General features: G+C 38.0%; 4 protein-coding genes across 17 annotated transcripts in view; all 4 read right to left on the bottom strand.

Moving 5' to 3' along the window:
- LOC114153279 (EH domain-binding protein 1-like) overlaps positions 1-4,468 on the bottom strand; it is a 29,998-nt gene extending 25,530 nt beyond the window's left edge. For 4 of the 14 annotated variants that reach the window (XM_028031690.1, XM_028031691.1, XM_028031693.1 and 1 more), the window contains exon 1: positions 3,928-4,468. In XM_028031690.1, coding sequence (XP_027887491.1) covers positions 3,928-4,031 — 104 coding nt within the window. In that variant the 5' untranslated portion in view covers positions 4,032-4,468. The remainder of the gene's footprint in view (positions 1-3,927) is intronic. The other 10 variants (XM_028031699.1, XM_028031701.1, XM_028031702.1 and 7 more) reach the window with 7 other exon arrangements.
- A 1,478-nt stretch (positions 4,469-5,946) lies between these two features.
- fam89b (family with sequence similarity 89 member B) lies at positions 5,947-8,748 on the bottom strand. The gene is made up of 2 exons (XM_028032554.1): positions 8,300-8,748; positions 5,947-7,790 (listed from the first exon to the last, which is right to left on the bottom strand). The coding sequence occupies exons 1-2, from the start codon at positions 8,540-8,542 to the stop codon at positions 7,575-7,577; spliced, it is 459 nt and encodes a 152-aa protein (XP_027888355.1). The 5' UTR covers positions 8,543-8,748; the 3' UTR covers positions 5,947-7,574.
- A 948-nt stretch (positions 8,749-9,696) lies between these two features.
- On the bottom strand, positions 9,697-12,717 carry znrd2 (zinc ribbon domain containing 2). The gene is made up of 4 exons (XM_028032393.1): positions 12,571-12,717; positions 12,039-12,190; positions 11,015-11,099; positions 9,697-10,912 (listed from the first exon to the last, which is right to left on the bottom strand). The coding sequence occupies exons 1-4, from the start codon at positions 12,584-12,586 to the stop codon at positions 10,482-10,484; spliced, it is 684 nt and encodes a 227-aa protein (XP_027888194.1). The 5' UTR covers positions 12,587-12,717; the 3' UTR covers positions 9,697-10,481.
- Positions 12,718-13,829: 1,112 nt separating this feature from the next.
- On the bottom strand, positions 13,830-21,325 carry arr3a (arrestin 3a, retinal (X-arrestin)). The gene is made up of 17 exons (XM_028030565.1): positions 21,199-21,325; positions 19,283-19,314; positions 18,346-18,376; positions 18,204-18,264; positions 18,080-18,124; positions 17,801-17,991; positions 17,204-17,263; positions 17,057-17,133; positions 16,837-16,972; positions 16,624-16,708; positions 16,463-16,535; positions 16,098-16,235; positions 15,805-15,888; positions 15,691-15,714; positions 15,557-15,606; positions 15,448-15,467; positions 13,830-14,225 (listed from the first exon to the last, which is right to left on the bottom strand). The coding sequence occupies exons 2-16, from the start codon at positions 19,288-19,290 to the stop codon at positions 15,463-15,465; spliced, it is 1,068 nt and encodes a 355-aa protein (XP_027886366.1). The 5' UTR covers positions 19,291-19,314; positions 21,199-21,325; the 3' UTR covers positions 13,830-14,225; positions 15,448-15,462.
- Between the last annotated feature and the right edge of the window lie 452 nt (positions 21,326-21,777).

Here is a 21,777-nt window from a genome sequence, read left to right as displayed (position 1 = left end):
GACTTTATGCCTAAATGCGATGCCACGGGGTTCAATGCAAAGTCTTATGACTGTCACTGCTGAATAATACTGCCACTGCGTCCAAGAAAAGCCAGTGCTAGTTGTATGAGAGTGTGCTTTTGCAGGAGTACATGGTGACATGTCCAATTTGTCTATCAGTATTTATAACCCAAGCAGCTGCTCATCTGTTATTAGACTGAACAGGGTGTGCATTCTTCTATGTGTGTGTGTTGGTAGCATCACTTCATGTGCTCTCCTTAGTACAGGAAGTGAAAACGGAAACGGCAGAGTCATGTGACCAGACTGAGAAGTATGTCTTCTTACAGGAAGAAGGAACCCCCTATAGTCTTCATGCAGATATCTAATCGTATAATATACAAATAATTTTCCATAAAACTCTTTAAAACTCAGTGGAAACACAGTCAAATGATGAAACCCGTATGTTTCCATCCATGGCTCTGTGACTCTCACTGCTGCCTTGTATGTGAGAGTTTAAGCTAAGCCAACAGTGCTTTGTGTGCACATGTGTTTATGTGGTATGTGTGTTAGTGGGTCGGTGTAGGCTTCAGAAATAGCCTGGGGGGCACGCAGCGGGGATGATGGCTGGAAGAGATGAGACAGATTTGGAGGAAATAATGAGGACTGTCATAACTTCTGCCAGACACAGAAGTAATGACATGAAAATGAAAGATGCAAAATCATTGAGTAAGTGCAGAGCTTGTGGGTAATGATAGATAGCTTAGGCTGAGGTTTTACAGACAATAGAGGTGGAATTAAAGTTAGTAACATGCTATTATTACAAGGCTGTTCAAAACAACAGCGTTGGTGTCTTTATTGTGTTTCTCAAAAACTTTGCTGGTTGTTTTTCTATTTCTAGTAAATCTTAAACCTACAGGAAATGATTAGACAGATTTCTTTGGAGGAAGTAAAAAAAAAAGCCCTGCTTTTAATCATTTTATTCTTGTGACTTTCTAGGGAGTAAGGTGCTTATTTGTACATTCACCGCATACAGACCAATACTGCAATCAGTTATGATTTGTTTTCTCATTGTCTCCTCTTTCTGTTTTTGACCTCCAAAAACTCTTTACAAAGACATGAGATAGTGGAGTATTGGCTGTAAATCATCTGAACTGAAAAATAAATAGCATTGTGTGGCTTTCAGAGTAAAGTAACATTCAAAGAGTAGGTGCATGCCTTCATATTACTGCATATAACAAGGTTTTAGGAATATCTAATCCTCCACGTGGCCCATGATATCACTTCCTGCAGCTGATAAATCATGTGATGTCTGAGGTGTTCAAAACCTTTGTACGGTTTAAAGTACAAATCACACAATGTTTTGGATAAGCTGCAGATTTTATCTTTATCTTTTCTCTTTCTTACTTGGAATTTCTCCCTTATTGCTATAATATAAAATTAATAAAATTTATATGATTGAGTATTTTATTGATGTTCAATAATTGGTACTTCCCCAAAAAGTGTGGGAACCTTTTACATAAAACTAGGGGTGGGCATTTATCGTACTGTTTATCATTTATATGGATAACTTTCTTACCATGATAAGAATTTTGATTTATTATTGTTACAATAAATTCCAATTAACAATGTTTAAAAAACTCCAAAACTGTCCATATTGTTAGGATGGTTATTTTTTATTGTCGATACTCACTGAGAGTATTAATAAATATCAGTAGATTTAGAAATATGATTAAATGCAATCACTGTATGCAGTTCAGTGATACAAATCACAATTTTTATATGTAACTTGTGTCCTAAAGAAGCCTATTACTAATGGATTTGTTTTTTTAATAGTAGTATTTGTGTTTGTGGGGCTATGATTGCTGTGCCATGTAGTGACAGTCATAATGTTACCTACAAAAAGAGTAATACACAGTTCTTATTGTCACTTTTATCTTCATCACAATAATACCACAAAATATTGTGATAAAACTTTAATCCCATATCGTCCACCCCTACATGAAAGCCTAAAAGCTTGTTGTTGTCACCTCACAAAATATGATAAGAGTAAGAAGTGTCAATACTTTTGCAAGCTACTGTACCAATAATAACAAAAACTTCCCAATTTATTTATGCGCTATTGTCTCTTAATAATCCCTCACTTCCCTTTTTTCTCACTTCTTTGTCAAATCTTCAGGGATTGCAATAAACATCCTAACTTTCATATCAGAGAGCTGTCATGCCGCTTATATAATAATTATAATAATGATATCCTTCCAGTTCCATGTAATACTGAAAGATACGTTTTTAAAACAGGAGGACATCTGGACAAAGGGTAAAAATTCTTAACCCAACACTTTACACAATAAGTTTTAAACTTACTGCTGTGATTAATTCAATTGGCTGTTTATGTTAGAGTCAATTAGTTCTTTGTGACTCAGCTGCCTTTGTATAGCAGGAAATTCCCCAGGTGTGGAGATACAAAGAGCTTTGAGCAAAATAAAATATATTTCCACGTTAAAATAGCAGGAGAAAAATGATTTACCAGATAATTTAGACTGGAAATCCTATCCAGATTAATACTATACAGGTTTAGCCTACAGGCTAAAAACTGCTAGGTTATTTCTTACACCCAAACGTTGGGTTTAAGTTGTTGAAATAGAAGTATTTATAACCAAAATCTACATAAAAATATAGCTGAGACTGTTGCATTAAGAGAAAAGACTAGAATGGGCCTTCTTCCTCAGGCCCATCATTTTCAACTAGATAACTTGATCTTCGCTGACTAAACTTCAAAGAAAGAATAACAAAACTTCCATGTGTGGGTCATAAAACTTTCTGGAAATTATGCCTGTTAGATAAACTGGACACTTTGGGGCAGTTGTGATTCTGATGGTCATAAGTCAGCTCCACATTTGCTTTGAGGACTGACTTAATAATTCATAGCATTGATTCAACAAGGTATGGGGAACATTCACCAGTGTGGATCTGTAGCAGATCAGTTAACTGCATATCCATGAAGATTTGCATCATCCTGATCAACTCTTTGAACTCCAGCATGTCATCTTCACCACTCTGCATGCTTGGATGTATCAAGTTGCTACAATATGATTGGTTTATTTGGTAGTTGTGTTAACCAGTTAGGCTGGTCTACATAGAGCAGGTGATACTGTAATACTGTACAGTCAGAGCATTTAACATTTAAAGTCCCATTAGGTGTAAGTGGCTATTAATCATTTTATCTATATTTTGGATTAAAAACCTAGCCCAGTAATCTGGGTCAAAAAAGCCCAACCTTATTGGACTAAATAAATCAAGTTCTTGTATGTTTCTGTTTAACCCACAATCAGGTCTTCAAAATTATAAGAAGTCCACACAAGAACAGCCATGCTCAAAGGGAAAGCCCCACACCCATGATTGCGCTACTATTTCTTTATCGAAAGAAAATACAAACTTAAATATAAGCTATACACTGAGCAAATTAAATTAAAGGATCTTGAATAATTCACACTGGCTTTGAGAAGGTCTTAAAAAGGCTTAAATTTAGTTCGCTGAAATGTGCAGAAACGCTGTTTTTGCCCATCAGTTTGCTTGTGTGTTTATATTTCTAAATAGTCACCAACAAACGAAATTAAAGTGTTTCCTAACCGCATTCCTGAGATCAATAACACATGTTGGTGCGCCGGACTTTTGCCTTTACAGATAAAGAAACTTAATGACTTTCTGTTCAGTGTCACAGATATCTGTGAAAGGCGGGGATCGAACCGATGACCACTAGCTTCAGCCTGCGGGCGGGGCGCCCTCAGCTGTCTCAGTTTAGCGGAAAGCCCAACAACATGAGGCTGATCATGGCCATAACGGAGCCTTATTATAGCTAATAACACACAAACAGCTCTCGTGAAGAATGTTTTTAAGTCAAACAGTAAAAAAAAGACGTTGACATATCGCAGACAAACCGACGTTACTCACCATTTCTTCGTGCACTCCAGGACAAGTTCCTGATAAGAAGCGATAAACTGGAACTTTGAAGCCTTTTTACCGACTCGCTGGAGTCGTTTCCAGACCGAAGTCATCGCCGCTGTTGGTAAGGTTAAAGTTTACACCCAGGGAGAGTTGAATAATCCAACTTTTATCGGCTGGTTCTGTTCCTTAGAAGAGGGTTTGCCTCCTCTTCATCCGCCGCTGATGAAACTCGCACAAGCTGCGACTTGCGCTCATTTGCAACACCTCGAACTGCACGCGCACTACACAAGATATAACCTGATGTAAACCAAGGCGAGGAAAACAACGACAACAGGCAGCAGCAGCAAAAGAGAAACTGACTTCCCTCCGAGGCTTTAAAAAGTCCCAACTAAACAACTGCAGGCGTTAACATTGACAGCTTGTCTTCCCCTGTTTGGCTATAATCCACATGGAGGCAGCACAGCTTACTCAACTCTGGGTTGTTGTAACACAGATCTGCTTCCTCTTGACTCAGCCAACCCTCCCTTTTTCTGTCTATGTCAGAGAACGAGAGAGAGAGGATATGCAAAATGAGTTTATATTGATGCAGAAGCAGGCTATGCAAAGTTCCTGTAATACTTGGAGACTTTGACCCTGACTTTCTGTATCACTGGAGCAACATTATCTAGCTTTATTCCACATAATCAACTCTGCATAGTCTAATTTCTTTGCTGGGTGCAAGGGTGAAAATCCTGTATTGGTAAATTCTGTCCCTGGTTTGTATCAGAAGTCGCAGCTGTGACTAAGTCACTTCCTGAGCAACATCACTCCCAATGTTTCAGGGAAAACTGTGCTTCTTTCTGTGAACTACAGAAGCATAGTCTCCACACCAGAGAAACGGACCAGGTTCACTTTGTAAGTATATGTCTGTGTGCGTTTTCAGGTTAGGTCAAAGCACAGGGATTTTCCTCAGTGAGAGCAGCAGAGTATTTTTAGGCAGGGATCATTTATGGACAGAGGCAGCTGGATGGAGAAGTGTGGGGAAGCAGCAACAGCGGGACGGGTGGTGTGTGTGTGGGGGGGGGGGGGGGGGGGGGGGGCAAATCTCTCATGACTCACAGTTACTCTAATTTTACACTGTGAGTTCGTCTTCAGTGCTGTCCACTTCTCGACCAAACATGTAAACCGACCTGTCAGTGTGATGCTCTGATGTCTTCATGTATTGTAGTTCAGAACATGAACAGAAACTTATTAACCTCTTTACTACTGTGCTGTATTGGGGTAATTGTAAAACAACCACAAAAACATATTTACTAATGAAAAACCTGGATATTCTCTTTTGCTGAAAGTCATGTTGGGGACATGGCAAATGTTTCGAAGAAGGTCAAATGAGACCAAAATGGAACAATGAAAGAAGAATGTTGGTAGAAATCATATATGTAATTTTTACCTTCATATTAGATGCATGTTAAATGTCAGGAGTTTGGCTCTTTCACTTTTATTGCACAATTTCTTTTAATATTTTGATTTAAAGACAGATATGACAAATGTTTTACCTTTTGTACACAACATAATCTGGTCCTCCATTTTTCTCCTTGCTGGTATGAACACCAGCACGGAACTCCATTAACGTCCAGTTAACCATATCATGACTTTACAGTAAAATAGTGTCTTTGTCTACATCCATGTGGGCAGAACCTGTATAAAAGAAATGCGACTGCCAGTTATAGGTCCATATTTGAATACAGCTGATTGACAACCACAAATGAGAATAGTTTTGGATGACATGAGCAGAATTTGGGTACATTCAAATCTTTAGCTCAGTAACTGGCAGACAGATGGGGACGTTTTCTACCATTTCTGATATCTCTGTCGCTTGTGCACCTTTTAAATAGAGTGGAACATGAAACCATCCTTTGAAAACTCCCCACACCAAATGTTTTTCTCCATGCTGCTGCATTTGGATGACTTGGGGGCATGGTGGAGAGAAGGAGCCCCTTCGTGAATAGGCACAGTGTGTCTCCTGCACAATACAATTATCTTAGCTTCAGACGCATTAATACACTGCAGAGTTTAATTTTTCAGCATCACAGAAAGTCCAAGCATACATCCAAATCTACAAAAGAAATGAAAGCTCTGGAAGAAAAAAAAACCGTGGGATCTCCTGCAGAGGCTTGTTTTCTGTCCTCACAATCTGATAGATTTGGACATTTCTGTTCGGTGAAGAGGGTAAATATAAATTAATATGTTGGATCCTGACAGACTAAAGAAAACTGAATACTAGAACTGAATCGAAATGTGTTGTGAAAACAGCAAGTACTTCAACAATGTTGTCCCTTAAACAACCAGGTTGCTGCATCTTGTTTTGATTTTTATCTCTTTAGTCAATTTAGTGTTTGTTGTTTATTTGAATTGTAAAATTCACATCAGACATGAAAAAAGGATCATTGCTTTACATCACCAAAACCTGACATTTTACTTGACGTTTTCAAACTATATGTGGGAGTTAAATAAATAAAACAAGAAACTTGGAAAGTTTATTTTGGCATTCAGAGCTATTGAAGGTATGTTTGCACTAAATAAAAGTTGTTTCTAGGATTTGGTAAAATCTCATAATATCTGTGAAAAGTTTCCAGATCATAACATAAATAAAGAAGATGTCAGAAAGGAATCTTTGGGCTTTAAATGTTTACTCCTTAGAAATAAACTCCCACAATTTGCAACTCATCCAGTTTTGTAAGGTCAGGAAAAGGCTAATTTTTAACATACTGAAGTTTAATATCACAAAAAATATGTTCTGTCTGACCTTTTAGAAATGTATTTAAATCAGAGCATTCCTATGAACTTCAACTGTTCTTTACTTTTAACTCTTTCACTACTTAGGTGTAATTTACAGCTACATAAAAGGATCACATGAGCCAAATCCAAATTATTCTGCATTTACACAGTGTTGATGGTGTTCATGTTGATTACCATGCAAATGGTGAAAACGCGTTTTTGTGTGAATCTTTTTTCCTACATGTACTTTGGATTTCACTCTCAAATAATTCATTCTTTGTATGCAATCAAAACTTCCCCACTGTCTGTTAAATGCACAGCACAAATATAAAATAATCTTAATTGGCACTGTTCAAAATAACACTGTTGACCTGCTGGTTTCTTTTCAGTGTTTTATGTTTCATTTTTCTTTTTAAAAAAGACCCTTAGTTGTGAAGAAGAAACCTCTCTTTACTGTTACCCCAACAATCCTAATTGGGCTTTATCTAAAATGCTCATACCTTTCTAGGCACAAACTATATGCAAATGATTAAAAAGTAATAATTTATTAAATCGGGCATAAAAGTTAATAAATGTGTACCGTAATTAAATTCTTTCTCAAGCCCATCAGGTTATAAGTAGGATATGAATGATGTGGTGTGATGGGCAAACAAAACTAACCTTCAAGAAAAAATAAAAGCCACATTAATGTGCTTAAAGTTAACATGAACATAATAGTGATCTCATATAAAACATTGTTTGGTTAACTGCTTTTCTACAGAACAAGCATCGTATGCTTCGTTATTGAGCAAAATGTGCCTGATAAACAGGCATGTGATAAATTAAAACGTCAATAAAAAAGGGTCTCAAAGAGCCAAACGGTCTCTTTCCACCATTGGTCCATGTGTTTATATTTACTAGTGAAAATGAAAGGAGTTTCTGGGAGAATGCTGAGAAGGATTTTGTGCTTTATCCTCATTCTTCTCCTCTAGTTCATCCTCATCCTCCTCCTCTTCATCCTCAGAGTATCCGTTATCAGCGGTGTTGGAGGCTTCGCCCTTGCATTCCTGGATGGCCTCGTGGAGAGACCACAGCTGGCAGAGCAGAGACATGTCGAGCTGACGTAGACCCACCTGAAATACAGAAGCAGAAAATGAACCAAAAAGTCCAGATTGTTAAAGCTCCCATACAGACCCTTGTGTTTTAGCTCATTAAGATCACAAAGGTTAATACCGTTACCTTTTAAAGGCAAAGGTATTAAGACATTGTGTAAAAACTGTGTTATTAAAGGAAAAAATAAATAATTAAAATTCCTTTTTAAAACCACACCAGAAAAATGGTGACTAGTTTTTTCAAGAAGTATAAGCCATTAAAGGTTTCACAAGGAAAATGACAGAGTAATAGAACATTCATTCTGCTCTGCAAAAGGCACAAAGAGAAGGCAAATAGTAAAAATACTGTTTTAATTCCCTAATTTGGTCAAGTAAACACTTCATGGGAAGCTATCGTTTTTTCTCATCCTTAAAGTCAAAGCTGATGCAAGTTTTATTAGACTTTAAGTTTCTAATACAGCCCAAATGTCCCACAGGAAGATTTACTGTCCCACCGTGGATGCTTTGCGGCAGATGAGTAAACAGCTTACCATCTCTTTGCGCAGCAGCGCCAGCGCAGCGTCCAGTCCACCAGGCTTGGCAGCAGCCGCCTCTCTGCAGCTGATCTCGGCTTGGATGCGGCTCCTCTTGCTGTGCATCGTCTGCATGTCCCTCCACGACCCGCCGCTGGAGTTCAGGATCCCGCTCAGGCTCTTAGGCAGCGGCGGCAGTCCCTCTGCGGCGGACACAGCCGCACCAACCCGATAGTCTGCTCTGCTTAAACTCCCGTCCATGACACTTTTTCCTCAGTAAAAGTGGATTTTACGTTTTCAAAACCTCTCAGAATTAGCTGCTCACACAAAGGCGCTGTTTACTCAAAGAAAATGAGATCATCTTCCTGGTTCAGACGGGAGAAAAGGGATTTTTGGCTGCAGACAGAATATGAAGCTTCCGGGCTTTGTTTTGCATCCTGCTCTTTGTGTAAAAGAAGGGGCGTTCACTGACAGCCCCCACCTTCCCACCCCTACACCCGGACAAAACAAAACCCCGCGTCGTTGTTTGCTACAAATGGAAACTGATTCTGCTTTAAACGACTTAAATAAATAGTTCTTTCATTTGATGTGGATGCAGTGATTTCTTCTGATGATGATGTTGAGAGCAACATGTTTTTTCCCCCACACTTAAAGAAACCAGAAACAGCAATGGAAGGAAAATCTTGCAACTTACCAATAAAAGTCCAGATATGTGAAGTGCATGACTACTAGTCAACACATTCCCCCACCTGAACAATGAATCTCTGCAGCTCTTCCAAAGTTACTATAAACCTTTTGACTGCTTCTTTGATTTATACCGTCTTTTGCACAACTGCTGATGTGCCATCACACTTGTGAACAATAGCTTGAACTATGATATCTGATGTTATTAATTTAGACCTCTGATTCCTCAACTTTTCCACCGACCTGTCTGCTGGGCTCCCTGCTCTTCATCAAGGTGTTTGCATCAAACGCCAGAATCCTTTTGAGGGCAGCTGCATCTATGCTGAGCTTAAATTGCACACAGGTGGCCTTTACACGCGTTGGCCAACTGACCTTGTTGGTAATTGTTGTATTTGATTTTATCTAGATGAAAGAGAGTAAAAGAGGCTGGATAATGCACAGCTCAGCAAGCTTTCATATGAGAACCTTGGACAGCTGGTATCCTTTCACTTGACAATTAAGTTTCACTTTTTGTTGGTCAGTTAAAAATCCCAATATTATATGCAGAAGGTTGTGACATGAAAGAAATGTAAAAGTAGACCAAGGAAAATAAATACTTTTGCAGGGCACTGTATTACTTAAGAACTCAGGAAGTCTATGGTGATAATTTCAGTTCATATTTTTATTTCACCTATTTATTAAAAAAAAATTGATAATTTTTGTCTCCCTCTTGTGGAAAGAAACACACTGTGCAACTTTAGAACAGGATTTATTCTGGTCCAATATTAAAAAACTAGCTATCATTAAGGATGGGATGTTTAAAATGAAGTGCCGTCATATGATGTACAATTGCAAAGATTTATTTATTCTACTTGTTATAATAAACTGAAAATAAAACTCATACAAGCATCCATGCAAAACATCCACATGACTACCTGAAAGTTTTTCCTTTCTTCCAAAAGCCTCACAAACCATGTTTGCATCTCAAGGGGGTCAAAAAGAGAATCTTTAAGTCAAGCCAAACAACTTTTGAACTGCAACTGATCTCCTAAAGGTTAGATGTACACAACGTAACATTCAGGCATGTGAAGGCAGGAGAAATTTGTTAATTTAACAAATGTGATTTGCAGCACAGGAACATTTTGCAAATGGCTGTGGAGAAACAAGAGGGCACAAGATCACAAGATTTCATTTTCTATGTAGAATCTCCCTGGTTTAATAATCTCAATAGGATACATTTAAACTAATGTGAACAAGTCAAAAAGTCTGAAACGCTAAATGTTGGTAATTTTAAGTTACAATTTGACTATTACATCAGTATGTCATTTTTCTGTTAGGTGCATGCCTGCATAATTTCAGGAGTAAGTCGTGCACTTTTAAACACCTGAATCCTAATTCAAGTGTGTTTAGGAACAACTTCAGATTCAGCTGTAAGCAAGTATTCAGATAGAGAGAGAGAAGCAAGGCAACAGTCAGTACTCCGAAGCAAAAGAACCAGCGCTCCTAACAATTTATGCTTTTCGTCTGTCCTGTGTGCTTACTGGCTGAGCTCCCTGAGGCTTCGCAGTGAGTTGGCACAGCTGCTGATTAGGCTGCACAGCTGGATGCTGGCCTCCAGTGAAGCCGAGCTCTGTAACTGGGTGGTGGCCCAGCGGAGTTTAGTCAGAACCGCTTCTTCTGCTTCTTCCAAAACAGGTTGCAGGGTGGTGTTCTGCGGGCAAACCGGGGGACGGATGGGAGCCAGCGTGGTGGTGGAGGCAGGAGGCGGAGGAGACGCGACGACGGGTGGAGGCAACAGGGCCCTTCCTCCAGCGGCGGCCCCCTCGCAGTGCTCTGGTCTGGGCTGAGGAACCAACGCGCTCGCCAGACTGCTGGTTGGTCCTCCGTTGAGTTCAGGTGCAGCTGCCGGGACCTGGGCTGCCAGCTGTCGCTCTCTCACCTGGGACAAGGCAGCTTGTGGATTTAGAGCTATAAAAAAGGAGGAAAAAAAAAAGAGGATAAACTTAAACATCTCTAAAAGGAATAAAGGAAAATGAAAACTACAGAAAAAAAAAACATGTAGGAGTTTACCAGGGTTGTCCTTATCAATATCAGAGTCCAGCTCCTGACATGAGACACAGTAGTTCTTCTGCTGTCTGTCCTGAAGAAGAACAGTCTGGAAACACAAACATGTGCCTTAGATAAGTGAATCTTTCTCCATTGTTTACACTCAAAGCCATGACAACAACCTCCACTCACCAATAGTCATTGCTCCCAGTAACACTGTTTTTTACTCGTATTGTAAATGTCTGCAGTGCAATAATTGTTACTGACCGTTAGCATCTTCAAAATGCTAAAGGTCACAGGAAACGCACATGACAAAGACAGGAACACCGAAACAGGCGTATATCGCAATTGATATCGTCATATTTACCAATATTAACACATAATATTAATATTATAACTAATGAAAACTCAACATTCAGTTTCCCAGAACATTTGAATATTACATAAAAGCAATTAAAAAAGAGAGACGTAATAGTACAAAAAGCCCTAAACAGTCATCGCTACAGAAGGAAACATGTTAATGGAAAGTTGAGAAGAAGGAAAAAGTAATAGGAAAACGTGCAAAATAGCTTACTGCAGCCTCGCTCCAAGAGTTTGGGGATTAACAACAAACTCCTTGGACTGCAAAAATATTTAGTGATTATATAAGTACCGTACTTTTATTCATGATGCATGAAAGTAGTTTAGTGATGCTTGTGCCACAAGCATGATTAATAAGCATGGGGACTGAAGGCTGGCCCATGTTGTCCAACCTGACAGATGAGAGATAAACTGATATTGGCTGAGGAAGTTAATGCTGGAGAAATATCAGAAGACACACTCCAGAGCCAATCTCCTCTCATTACACAGGACTTAAAAGTATCTGCCACTAAAATCTTAGTAATTCAACATATTTGGACTGCTGTGACAGTAAAATGAAACAGGACTATGCAGGCTGTAACAGTACTATTCCTGATCAGTGTGCTTGAGCTCATTCTCAATATGAATATATATGAAGTGCTTCCGCTTTTATTCTGACTAGATTATTACAAGCAGACGTCCTGCTTACCCCGCACACCTCGCAGCAGTCCCCCAGCATCTTGTACCCTTTCAGGAGGTAATCTCCCATCAGCTTGCTGATCTTGTCCTGTCTCTCCCTGCGAGCCTGGATCACCTTCATCTCAGCTTCTGTTGGAGGCTCCCACTCAAAGTCTTCTTCATCTACAGGTCGGCAACAACGAGTGAAAATCAACATCCGAGCAAACACACTCTGATAATATCAGCTATGCTACATGCACACGCTTCCTTAATATCGTTACAAACATGCTAGCTGTATAATTGCTTATTACACATTGTAAAGCTTTCAGTTAATTTGTTTGAGTAAAGTTTTATTGATCTCTTATTTGCTTGCTACGATAGTTGTCAGAAAATAATAACAAGCTAGCAGTCAAAGCAACCGGGGTAACGTCAGGATAACAACACGTACACGAAGCAGCTCGGTCGATGTAAGCTAACAGAAATAAGTGCTAAATACTATTATAATAACCTTTACACGTTGTTGCTTAAAACTTCGAAATTAACAGACAGTTACGTTCACAAACCTCCATTCAAAGCCATGTTGCTTCGAGGCTGCTACACGTTGTGAGTGATGTGTCTTCTTCGTGGCTAGTCAAAGTGGCAGGTGGCGTTTACCGCCCCCTGCCAGCTTTTACGAAACCTTCTTCTTCTTCTTGGTTTTTACTGGAGGGTGGCAACAAACTTTTAGTAGCATTACCGCCACTTACTGGTATGGAGTGTGGTTCGTACTGGTCTACATATATCTATATCTCTTTATATATTCTACCATTAAAGAAAAAAATAAAATATTATATATATATATATACACCTATATCTATTTCATACACACATTCACAAACACACCTACTATAATCAAATTCTATGAAATAATTTAGTTTTCTTTAAAAATCTAATAACTATTTGTATATGTTTACTTCCCAAATTCTTCCTCAAAATATCTAATGAATGAACATTTTCCTTAATACTTTCAAACTCTCTCCTCTTACATCTTTCTTTTTCTTATTTATGACATTCTAATATAATGTAAGATGATTTATTTTTTCCTTTTGAATTAATGTGGTTATATACAAGATCAGTTACTACAGTTGATCCATAGTTAAGGACTTGTGCTGTGCCTTTAAGAGGAGCCGTTTCTTTCTTCTTCGTTGGTTATTTGTTTTAGGTGTACCCGAGACGGGTTCTGTTCTGTTAAAAAGAAAGGTTGAATAAAAGTCTGGACAGCTCCACTATTCCCTCTCAGTGTTCTGCTCTTTCTCCACCCACGACCTCTTATTCTACGATAACACCGATTCAATTCACATCGTAGTGTTACAATAACATGCTCTATTGTTTCATATTTTCTACAGTAATCACATTTCACATCTTCTGCCCTTCATATTTGCTGTGTCCTTTTTATGACCTGCTGTAAACTGCACAACGCTGTTTACAGGGCTTGAAATCTGAAAAAGTTCAAGTGATATTCAAATATTTGCAAGATACTATCCATTTAATCCCATTAAATGATTCCAATAAGAGAACCAACAGTATTAAAACCAGGGCCATGTTAATAAGAATTAATGACAGACAAAACTTTTGCTCTCAGAAATTTGCTTGACATTATTCAGAACTATGGATAGAAGCACCAAATACATGGAAGCTTCAAAAGTGCAACGTCTTCCATCATTAAGCGGCTACAAACAATATCAGCAAAGATTAAAGGAAAAAAACCTTTTGATTTCAATATTTAAAATAAATAAGTAGACACATAATTATACTTTGAAATCACAACTACAGCACAAAAGCATTTCTTTCCAAGTCATTTATTTTTTCTTTATGGGTGAGTACAGTATATCACAGAGTTCAAAAGCACAGTGGTTTTATGGGCTTCAAACTGACATTTTATGGGAGAAAGAAAATTCCACTTATGTGAGGGTTTAAGTAAGGGTTTTGTGAATTACTTTTGTTTTAAACACCAACATTCTCTACAACTACATGGCAATACTCTCTACACGAACAGAAACAACAAAAGATCTAACAGGGGATTGATTTTACATCTTATTTCTTTCTGCCCTGCATTGAAATGTTTTTCTCTTCACTTCCTGACACGAGAATCTTCTTCTTCTTTGTAGCATGTTACTTGCTTTGGTTGTCTTGTTGTCTTTCTGTGGATGTCTTCTCAATCTGCAGAGTAACATCTTCTCTGTTTAGGATCAAGCACAAAATTTAGACAGTGAAAAATCTTTAATGAAGTATTAGCGATTGAGTCATCCAACAGGGCCTTTTAGAAATGTTTATACAATCCTGAAATATTCATTTAGGGTTCATTTAAGGTTGATTCAAGTGGACAGAAATATGTATTTGTATTCTGCCCCAAGAGGTAATAATTTGTAGAGGAAACTTTCAATTAAAGCTGCAGGTTTGTTGAATTGTATTTTTACAGTTTTGCACATCTGGAATTTTGTAAGACATTTTAAAACATCTCAGACTAGATGAAGTGTGTCTATGGACATCATTTTTTTTAAAAGTTGCAACAGATTCTTTAACTCTTAACTTTGACTGGGCCATTCTAACACATGAGAATTGTTTTAATTTTAACCACTCCATAGTATCATCGGCTGGAGTTTCAAGAAGGTTAACCTCCACTGGGGTCTCAAGTCTATATTAACCTCCAACAGCTTTTCATCCAGGATTACACTGTTTTTTCAGTCTCCTTGAACTCAAGATTTGTTACATTATCAACTCTGGATCTCTGCAGCTCCTCCAGAGTTTCCATGGGCTTCTTTGCTGTTCTGGTTAATGTTTTCTCTGTATGGCCTGCCAAGCTTTGGCCATGGCAATGGGGCCACACGTTGCTCTTTGACCCTCCAAAGTGGCTCTTAATAAGCTTGGCTAGCATTGATACAGAACTGATCAGTGTTTTGAAATTTGACAGAAGTAAAAAGAGAAATGTTTGCATTTTTCTGTTAATTTACTGCAATAGAGGCATATTAATTCAACATCAAAATGAAAAAGAAAGATGTTTTTGTCATTTTTTGCCACTTTGTAACAAAACAATATGTTTTTTCCATGTATGGAATATTGCATGTAAGAAAATACTTGCTTTATTTGTAGAAGCTTTACATTTCTGTTTTAAAACTTGTACACATAAACACACATATTACTGTTTAACCATAAACCTTTTCTTGTTGTAAACTTTATGTGGATCACTTGTTCAATTTACAAGTCAGGCAAGTTCTAAATGGAATTTCTTACACTGGATTTTATTTTGGTTATCAGAGTAACAGGGGCAGAGTTCACATACGTACATCCAATGAGACACTACATTGTATTAGTAATAAAACAAATTGATGTTTCGCTTCCACAAAAATTTCGAAGCCTAAACTACATAATTTTTGACGGTGAAATCTAAGAGCAGTACTTACAGCGATGCGGATCCTTTACTCTGCCCAGGTTGGAGGAATTAAAAAATAAACAACAATTCATTAATATCAGCAAGACATCATGAAATGTGTGTTAATAATGAAAAAATACCTTCAGGTTTGGGGTGCATGAGGTTCAGTGGCAGCTCCACTGTGACGTCGCTGTGCAAGAAAATAAACCAAACAATTAGCAAGAGCTGCTTGGTAATCAGCTGTGATATAACTGCTGTGATGGACGCTGCTTACCTGGCAGTAAGGCCACCCAGCAGGCTTAGGGGCAAGGACAATATTATAAGATTTTTTCCTCTTCATTTAATATTTAGGTTTCTTTGAGACAAAAAATGTGTGACACAGACTCACCCTCCTCCAGCCACCATGAGGTTAATTTTAATCTTGTAGGAAACCAGGATACCCAACACCTCTTTTTCCACACCCTGCCGCAGCCTGTGTGAAAGAGGGATTTACAAGGATTTCAGGGATTAACAGGTTTATTTTAGTTAAGAGTACTACCATACGACATCGTGGATTTCAAAAGAAGCAGCAGCAAAACTATAAAGTCTAAAAAGAGCTTACATCCAAAGGTGTAAACACAACTTAATCCTGTTTTTTTTTTCTTTTTTTAGCTTTGTCTGATGTGTTGTTTTTGCACTGACATAGTGGTGGAGGCCAGGTTTGTGTCCTCATCCTTCAGCCGTCCATCCAACGCCAGACCTCTTTTCTCCTTGTTCTCAGCCAGAAGTGGTGTGATGCTCAGAGTTACATCCAAGGTGCTGTTGGCTTCCACCGTCTCTCTGAACAAACAAACAAAAACAAATGCCATTATAATATCAGAAAATTATATTAATTTATCTGTTTTATGTTGCCTTTCCTAACAGCTCAGGCAAACAATTTGGTGGATCTGGCTTGCCTTATATTTTTGGGGTACATTTGCTTATTTGCGCGAATGTTCCCCGATCTGTAAAGTTGACTTGCCATCAATCTGACTGAATTTTATTTTCTGATAGGCTCTAAGACGTACCCAAACTCTTGGCAAAGAACAGACTTGGTGTATTTGTCAGCTGAGTAGAGAACAATGTCGGTGGTTTGGTCCACTGTGAAAAGAGAGTGAAGTAGATCCATTTTCAGGACGGGCCTAGATTTTAATTAAATGATCAATAAATCAATGACACAGGAACCCACCAGTGATTTTGAGTTTCTTCACTGTTTTGTTGCTCTCGTTGTTGATTTTGACTTTGATTGGAATAGGTTCTCCGTGGAAGTAGAGCTATAAAAACACAGAAATTAGTTGGAGGTGTTTGTTTGGTTTTCATCTCTCTGTTTTATAAATACAGTATCTCAGTGTTGTAAATGAAAGGTTAAATGTCAGATAAGTAAAATAAATTTGCCCCCTACATCTTTCTCCATTGATGCTTCTAAGTGAACGGGTTTGTCAGACATCATGAAGCTCTTGCAGATTTCAGCCTTGGGGCCGGCTCCCACCTGAGACGGGGCGTACTGGATTTTACGGACGACAAGGCGAGCAGTGTCCCTGTTCGGAGAACACAGATATAAACACTAAAAACATGACTCAGACTGAAAACCGGAGCAGGACTGACAACAAAAGTGCACTCACTTCTTTTCAATCTTTTCATCTGGGTTGTTCTTCTCCATGGCGAGGTAGGTTTTCACCTCGAAGTCAACACCACAAGCCTGCAAAGAGACACAAGATGATGAAGGTCTTGCATATTTCATGATGTGTGGATTTGAAAAAGAGGCGCACCTTTCCCTTGTCATCAGGTCCGGGCTGCAGAGAGACTGAGCAGGGCAGGTTGTTGGGAATCTGGAAAAACAAAATGAAGCAGCTTCTAATCAAACAAGTCATTTTTCATTACATTGTTTACAAATATTTGTTTTCAAAATGTCTGAATAGGAATTATGCATCAGTATGGTTCCATGGCATATCCATGTTTTTCAAATCAATTAAATACAATTTGGACAGATAGTGTAGGAAAGTAATAGTACTATTTTTCTTTCTATGAAATCCACTTGATTTTTTTTTTAAATTTGTTTTTTTTTCTACGTAACTTCACTAAGGTTAATTTCTTACATTTGTCCAAAAATTGTAGTACTGATTACATGGTAGCACAACTGTTAACACTCAGGCGGCAAACAAACTAATTAAATGAATAAGCATTGAGCCTTAACATTATGCCAAGGTTAATAAACATTTTTCACTTCTAGCCCCTCTTTTCTAACTTATTTTCTATTTGACATCAATGAAAATAGACTTTTCCAAACAGTTCCAGCAAAGTGGTTCAGCACCACGGACAGAGGCATAAAAAGCTGACCCAGCCAAGGTCTTAAAATCCTTCCATACCTCAAAGGAGAAGGCGTAGGCGTTGTCCCCCGCCTTCTTCAGCAGGGTCTCATGCATGGCGCTCAGTTGAGGTTTGGTGCACTCAGGGTAGATCTGCACCTGCTCGAACCAGATGTCCTTCCTGAAGCACAGGCCCATCACGTCCAAGTCTTCACTACCATATCGGAAGGCACAGGCTAGTTGCACGAAAGCTACAAACATGACGACATTTGAACATTTATTGCTGAGTTACTTTTCTCTCCATGGAGATGAGTCCAGAAGGAATCTTTTTTACGTTACCTTTTCTGTCACCAAAATCTGCTGTGTCCACCTTGACAACACCATCTGGATTTGGGAAGAGTTCTGATTAAAATCTTGACAGTACAACCTCAGAAATATGGAGAAATAAAAATAAAACACACACCAATTCTGTCCACTGCAGTCACATGGTCCACATAGTCTCTCTTCCCCAAGTAGAGGGTAAGCTGTCAGGCAGAGGCAATTGGAGAAGTTAGAAAAGTCAGAACATCACAATCAAAATGTTGAAGCAAGAGAGGGACACTAACCCCTCCATTTCCACTGGTCTTCTTGAAAATCCTGAGAAGAAATGAGAAAAAAACAGAAATTTAGAAACCGTATCTCCTCAGTACTTATATTACCTGTTATTTATTTACAGTCTTGCAGGATTTACTAATTAAAGTCAGGATGAATGGTCGATGTAATTAAGATTCAGTGGATAGCACTACTACATTTCCCTGGAATGTAGAAGTAAACCCAATAAGTCTTTATTCTGCTTTATCCAGATAATAGCTAAATGTGGAGCTGCTTTACCTCATCCTGCCCAGATTGAGAGGTTGGGTCAGGTGAGGGAGTCATAAAAGCTGCAACCAAAGTCTTCTCAAATAGCCGATAACCCCTGTGCTCCCGTCTGGAGCTTCTTACCAGTGTTAGTGTCTGAGAGTACATTTCAAACAACGCATCACCTCATGAGTCCTTACAAACCACAAGTAACACCTTAGGGCACTTCTAGAAATATTTTCTTGAGATTTTGATACATAAAAAAAGTATTTCACTGAACAAAATTTTATGTGTTCTTTTTTCAAAGGAGCTGCACACTGACGATTCTGATAAAGCATCATGTAAACGGATTATTAAAATGTCAAATAAAAACTTAATACATACATTTTAAATCAGTTGCTGCAGTGAAGTTTGTGACAAAAATTATTAGATCCAAAGTTTAATCTTAAACTTTGCATGAAAAACAGTTTCTAATGAAAGCACCCAATCACAATGCTATACAAAAGTATTTATGCACGTTTATCTTTATTCATGGTTCATCATGTCCCAACCAAATTTGATAGATTAACAGAATGTAGTGGTTTTCAACATTTTATCCAAATATACACTAGAAGGTGTGGCCCATACTTGTGAAAGAAAGAAAAAATAATAGAAGAAAAAGAATGAAAAAAGAACAAAAGAAAAAGTGAAATAAATAATACTTACTTTGCCATTTGTGGAAGATGTTTCAAAGTTTCCTGTGGAGGATAAGACAAAAAAGGTCAATTTAAGTTATGGAAAGGTCACTCTGTTGGCCATAAACTGTGTTTAAAATACTGATTGTGTGCCTTCTGTCAGGTTTTTGGCAGGTGTGGTGATATTTCTTTTCGAGAGGCCGTAGGAGGTTAATCTTTTGCGATAAGATTACGCCACTGGTGTTAAAGGCCAATGCCAAAGCTGTTATTCTTTCAGCCAGCTGGCCCCAACCTCGTAAACATACGCATCAGGAAAAAAACCCAATAAAAAGACAGTTTACCTTCAGCACAGTCTGTTCTCTCACAGTTCAAGAGAACAGATTGTGGGTTGTACACAAGAATTGATTAAGTGATTAAACATCTAAATGTGCATCTTGAGTTGGTATTTTTGGACACATGAGCCCTAAAAGAAGAATTACAACTACTCACAAGGGATTATGAGAGGACATGCTTCAAATTGTGTGGAGTTGTGTCTTTTAACAGGAGTTTCATCTTTATTTAATAAAAAAATGGCATGCACGAATATGTTGCATATAGTTTTCTGCACTTTTTATTAGATAAATACGTTTACAACGAGGGAAAGACCAAAAGAATATACTTTCAAGCCCTAAAATTTATAGAGGATTTACTTTATTTTTGATACATGTGTACAGGAGGAATAAATGCTCAAATTCTTGAAGAAGTTTGCAGTTAAGCCTTTTAATGAAAAGTATAACTTCTCTCAAATATCTTGCACTAATAATTTTGTTATTGATTATAGTGATGAGAGTGATAAATGTGAAGATTTCAGACTGAACCAAAGAGGTGCAGAACAGTAACACAAACACACACAAGCAAAAATGACCCTGTGGTTGACAGAAATAAAACTGAATCATTGCTAGACTAAAGAAAAGTCTTTGCTCAAAGATTTTTCAGAAGTTAAACATTTTACACTAATGTTTGGCTGTGCTACTTTTTGGGTTTTGTAAGGAAAAACATGTTATTGTTATTTGGTTTGTCCATCTTTTGGCTGCTGAGAATGTTGAAGTCACAAAGATAAGCCATAACTTTACTCTGAAGAGAAGATTCTCACCACAGAAGAAGACTAAAATCTACTTTAATCTGAACACAAGTCCAGACTGACCTCGCATGGCCAGATTATCAGTCTGCTGTGACTAGTACGCAATCACATATTTGACCTTAAGACAGTTTATTTCAACTAACACTTAGGACTTCATGATATCAGAAAATGAAAATAAGCCAGTAAAATTGCATATTGTAAATGTTAAGATGATTATATGACCTGCAGTAAAAAACACAACCAAATGCTTAAATCTGTTGTTAAATTATTAATGTCAGCCTGCTTTGGATTTAATGCAGTAAAAGACTTAATTAAATATTACATTTACATATGTATGACATTTGTATAATGAAGATAATTTTTGTTGGTTTTCACATGCAATAACAATAGATTTGCATTTTTTTGATTAAATACAACACCACTTAGGTCATAACCAATTTACCAAACTTGCCAGGGTGATAACGTCTGTATTCCTAAAACTTGTAATTGTCTACAGCAGTGGTGCCCAAAGTCGGTCCTCGAGGGCTGGCATCCTGCATGTTTTAGTTCTCTCCCTACGTTAACGCACCTGAATCAAATGATGGCTCTTTAGAAGGCCTAAGAAGAACATTGACATGCTGAAAAGGTTGTTGGTACCACCAGTGAGAGAACTAAAACGTGCAGGATGCCGGCCCTCGAGGACCGACTTTGGGCAACATTGGTCTAGTCATCTGTCTTTCAAGTATCCACATTTTTCAGTCCTAGCATCAACTAAAACACTCATAGATCTCTGCATATATGTAAATATAGCGTAAATCATGAATATTAACGCTACAAGAAGGTCTTACCTCAAGTTCCTAGTGTCAGTGTGTGTCAAGGTGAGTTGAGAGTGTGGCCAATGACATTTGGTGTCCCCTTATATACCATCTTGCTGTCTCGGTTTCAGAGTTAACAGCTACATTGCTGTCGTTGCCTCCTCCATAATCCAATTAAGGAATCAGCCCACAGCTTATTTTGGGTTACAAAGAGTTTAAAAATGTCACTCAGATAACCCAACAGCCACCACATAGCATGGTCATAGTAGGTTGCTAATCCAGCCTGCTATTCACTGCAGACGTAACAAATCCAACTATAAAATACACATTTACTTAGATACTACAATAAATCCCTATCATTTTACTTTTAGTGTTTTAGCGTTGTACAGATTAAAACTTCTTTAAATAGTTTGCAGAAAAGTATGTCTACTTAGAGTTTAATAATAGCCTTTAAAGCTGTTATTTTTAGTCTGACCTGTGCTGGAAGTCATGTTGCATTAACCAAAAATAAGATAATAGGACTTCATGGAAATCATGTTTACAGAACTGGCAATAAAGACAGACTAAGGCTAGAAATGTAAAAGTCCAACAAGATCCCGTCGGTAAGTGGTG

This window comes from Xiphophorus couchianus, chromosome 11 (assembly GCF_001444195.1).
Source record: "Xiphophorus couchianus chromosome 11, X_couchianus-1.0, whole genome shotgun sequence".
NCBI lineage: Eukaryota > Metazoa > Chordata > Actinopteri > Cyprinodontiformes > Poeciliidae > Xiphophorus > Xiphophorus couchianus.
The sequence above is the reverse complement of the archived record's forward strand: the minus strand, read 5'-3'. Positions and strand labels throughout refer to the sequence as shown.